Source organism: Rutidosis leptorrhynchoides, chromosome 9, assembly GCF_046630445.1.
Source record: "Rutidosis leptorrhynchoides isolate AG116_Rl617_1_P2 chromosome 9, CSIRO_AGI_Rlap_v1, whole genome shotgun sequence".
NCBI classification, from domain to species: Eukaryota; Viridiplantae; Streptophyta; class Magnoliopsida; order Asterales; family Asteraceae; genus Rutidosis; species Rutidosis leptorrhynchoides.
In genome coordinates this window covers 236960517-236964331 of record NC_092341.1, presented here as the reverse complement: position 1 = coordinate 236964331, position 3815 = coordinate 236960517, and the positions used below count along the sequence as shown (strand labels likewise).

At 31.1% G+C, this 3815-nt stretch overlaps 1 protein-coding gene across 3 annotated transcripts; it reads right to left on the bottom strand.

The window, feature by feature from the left end:
* Positions 1 to 704: 704 nt before the first annotated feature.
* LOC139866817 (eukaryotic initiation factor 4A-III homolog B-like) lies at positions 705 to 3559 on the bottom strand. 3 transcript variants are annotated; one of them, XM_071855107.1, is made up of 5 exons: positions 3385 to 3559; positions 2729 to 2836; positions 2533 to 2653; positions 2138 to 2292; positions 705 to 990 (listed from the first exon to the last, which is right to left on the bottom strand). In XM_071855107.1, exons 1-4 carry the CDS (start codon positions 3466 to 3468, stop codon positions 2285 to 2287), a joined length of 321 nt encoding a protein of 106 aa, XP_071711208.1. In that variant the 5' UTR covers positions 3469 to 3559; the 3' UTR covers positions 705 to 990; positions 2138 to 2284. The 3 variants fall into 3 exon arrangements, 1 of the variants encoding a protein (XP_071711208.1); XR_011765636.1 differs by having other exon boundaries at positions 2138 to 2653; positions 2729 to 3228; XR_011765635.1 differs by lacking the exon at positions 705 to 990 and adding an exon at positions 1245 to 1299 and having other exon boundaries at positions 2138 to 2653; positions 2729 to 3559.
* Between the last annotated feature and the right edge of the window lie 256 nt (positions 3560 to 3815).

Below are 3815 nucleotides of genomic sequence, written 5' to 3'. Positions count from 1 at the left end.
TATGTATATATGTTTAAGCATGAGTGTTTATCCATGTTTATGTGTGGTGCGTGGGGGGGTATATATATATATATATATATATATATATATATATATATATATATATATATATATATATATATATATATATATATGTATGTATGTATGTATGTATGTATGTATGTATGTATTTTGTTTGTCTGTATGCCTATTTGAAATTAAATGGTTATGTGCACTATATTATCCATGTTATATGCCATATTATCCATGCTATATGTCATTCTGTTGTGCATTACTGCTATATGTGTTCTCTTTTATGGTTACTGTGTTTGGTTGCATCTTTCTAGGCGCACATAACTCTTTCAGGTAAGTATCATTTGCCCTCCCTATTTCGTTTTTATGAGCATTTCTGGCCGGAGGTCCTTTAGGAAGTAATCTCTTTTGCTCTAGAGTAGAGGGAGGGACGACCTTATCTAGTCGAGGGTTCTATACCCGCGGATGAAGTAGTGACTTCCTTCTAATCTAGGGTACGAGGAATGATTGTCTACACCCACCTCTCTCATACCTCACTTTCGTGGGATTGAGTATTGTTGTTGTTGTTGTAACAGCATGTTACAATACAAAAATACGTGAAAATTCTAGCTAGTCGGTTGGTAGTATATGTGGGTCATAGTAATAAAACAATATTATTTATTACGAAAGGATAACTAACGATCATACTTTATTGTAGTTAATAACATATAAAAAACACACACTTCCAAATTTCTATTCTTATCCAACACTCATGTTGATATATTTCGAGAGATGTTTCTCAAACAAAATAAAAGAAGTGGAACCCGTAATATTCAAGACACTTGTTATTGTTCTAACCCCATAAAATATGCTGGTCTATATGAAAAGCTTTAAAAGTAGTTTAAGAAGAATAAAATGCAATAGCTGTTGTGGTAGGCTTCAGAAACTCTGCTTCAAGCTCACCTTCTAAACCATCAAGTCTAGCCTCCAGTTCATCCTCTGCATATTTATTCACTTGTATACGATTATAAAAGATAAAAGATCCCTTAAAAGCATATAAGCCACTTTTTACTAAATAATGTCAAAGTTATTATTCAATGAGTTGAATACAAATTACAAATTATGATTGTGTTTCAAATTATAATCGTTGAATACTGAAAAAAGTGTTTTTGCCCTAAAAAATATAGAAAACGGTAAATCATGAAATTGAAGGATGACAAAGAGCGTAACATACCAATGTATATATTAAGACTCTGAAAACCATAGCTTTTGTATCCACACGACGGCGTCAAGGATTTTCTGCCATAACTTTCGCATTTGGAGAATCACGAGCCAAAAAATTCAAACAAGTAGTCGAAGTAACAAAAAAAAAAAAAAAAAAAAAAAATCAAACATTGATCATAATCCATTTCCAAAACCCTTCGTTTTTAGAATGGTATAACTTTCAAGAGGTACGAATGCATCAATATAATTTGAGAATAACATATAATTTCTTGCAAGTTAGGTTTAATGCTAGTCTTTTGGCAAAATACCCTATGCACAACGTTACTAAAAAAATTCAGATTTGTGTTGAGTAAAAAAAAAAACAGGAGTCGACCTCCATAGCTCCATATAAGCTAACACATAGTGACTACTCAACCATTTGTCTTTCTAAAACTTGATTAATGAATACAAACAATAAACATTAGTGGGTAATAAAAAGATCCCCTTTCAAATGGAGACGTAGATCGTAATAAATTTGCGATTTTTTTCGATTGAATGGTATCTTGAAGTTGTTTGTCTGAAAATTTTGATTAAATTAAAGATTTCCATAGAGAGATTAATAGGCTTTATATGTCAAGGGCACTTTTTGTCCATATATATTTTTAGTACATATAAAATTTGTATATTAAACATCTAAATTTAAAGAATATCATCAGGGACATATTAAAAGAATAAATCACGAGGGACATCTAAATTTGTATATCACCAGGGACACCTAATACAAAGCAAAAAAAAAAAAAAAAAAAAAAATATCGTATGACATCTATATACGTTGACATCTAAATTTAAAGGTCAAAATGTGTAATCCAAATCAAGTAAAATAGACAAATATAAAATGAGTTATCAGATAAAGAAAAACAGATAGATATATAGCCATACCTACCTGTTGAACATCCAATCCTCAGGCCAACACATCAATGGTGATCAGAACACGAGTAACACCAGATCGGAACTCTTCCATATTTGCATCTCGCTTCTTCTGAGGCATGTCTCCACGCATCGCAGATTTGCAGATACAACCAAGTTGTTCTCAGGCATCTTCTCAGTTAACCAATCCACACCGGAATGTTATTTGTTATTGAAAATTAGAAAAAATCTAGAGTTGCTGGATGTTGTTTTTCTTTTTTTTTAAAATGAAAGCCCAAATTGGTTGTAGTGAATTACTTTTCAACATACTAACACAAGTGAGGTATAATAATCTCATCTTGTAAGCCAAAATAACATATTTCAATAATTTAATGATATGAGAAATAGAGAAAGGGACTAAACACGTGTTACCTTTTCGCTTTGTGTTACAAAGGATTACAACCTGGGTGATTGTAAGAGTATCATAGAAATCACAGAGAGTATTGAATTTCCAATTTTCGCTCTCTACTGCAAATAAGAATTGTTTTATTCCCTGACAAAGAAAAATAAGTGAGGTAAAACTATCGGATTTTGTAAGTCAAAATAATTCATATTAAAGATACCTCACCTCAAGAGTCAATTCATCACGTTTTACAAGGATACGAACAGGATCAGTCATGAATTTGCTGGTCATCTCCAAAATTTCATTAGAAAGGGTAGGAGACACCAAACAAACCTTTAACAATAACACAAATTTATGATTCACTTAAAACTTAGACAAAAACAAAGAATAAAACGAAATTTGGGTTCTATGCATAAATCTAGATTATTGTAACAATAGTTATGAGATTGCTATCAAGAGTTTCAAGAAAGTAACATAACATCTTACTGATATATGTTGTCAATCCTAAGATCATTTAGCAAAAGTATCATATGTTATTTTTCAATAAACAATAAACAAATTGAAATAAGAGAGATACATGTTATTTTTCTTACAAATCGTGAAGAAGGATAAGATTCAATTTCACCTTTTGATTTTGCGAACCCTAATTATATGATACTAACCTTGATTTTGCAAACCCTGATTACCTGATGTGTTCACAAACCCTATTGACGTTTTCACAAACCCTAAAATTTGCAATTCAAAACAAAACACAAATCATATGTATTCACAAACAATTAACTATCGATTAACAAATGAATTACCATCGATTATTGAATACATATGTTGATAAAACCAAACAATTGAACAAAACGTACAAAATGGAATGGATTAACAGTTACCGATGGTTGGTGAGATACAACAAAATTGATTATTCTCGCAAATCGGTTGAAGTATCCGGATGCTTTTTTGATCGTCCTCAACATTCGTTGTTTGATTCAAAGGTATCTATGAAGCTATCGTTGAAGTTCAACCTAGCCCGTATTTTCATTAGGCGCCGTTTGTTAAGAGGAGGGTAGTTTAGTAAACAAAGAAATGAAATAGAAGAGAGAGACAAATGTTGAGTGATCAAGCAACCTAATGGTTGTTATTGAAAGATAGTATTTAATTCAAGGGCCCCTTTTAGTCCATTTAAATTTTTTGGATAATGATTAGCTAAATTAGACTTTGTTATTATATATAATATAGAAATATAGAATATAGATATAGATATAGATATAGATAGATTACCCTTAACTAGTCTTAAGGATACAAGTGATTTCAATCACTGGAT

What these genes read in the sequence shown, in the direction of transcription:
- LOC139866817 (XM_071855107.1), bottom strand. Translation starts at nt 3,468, where the DNA reads ATGTTGAGGACGATCAAAAAAGCATCCGGATACTTCAACCGATTTGCG. An exon ending in TTGTATCTCACCAACCATCG is followed by an intron (nt 2,837 to 3,384) that starts GTAACTGTTAAT and finishes TTATTGTTAAAG; the next exon opens with GTTTGTTTGGTGTCTCCTAC. An exon ending in GTGATGAATTGACTCTTGAG is followed by an intron (nt 2,654 to 2,728) that starts GTGAGGTATCTT and finishes TTTCTTTGTCAG; the next exon opens with GGAATAAAACAATTCTTATT.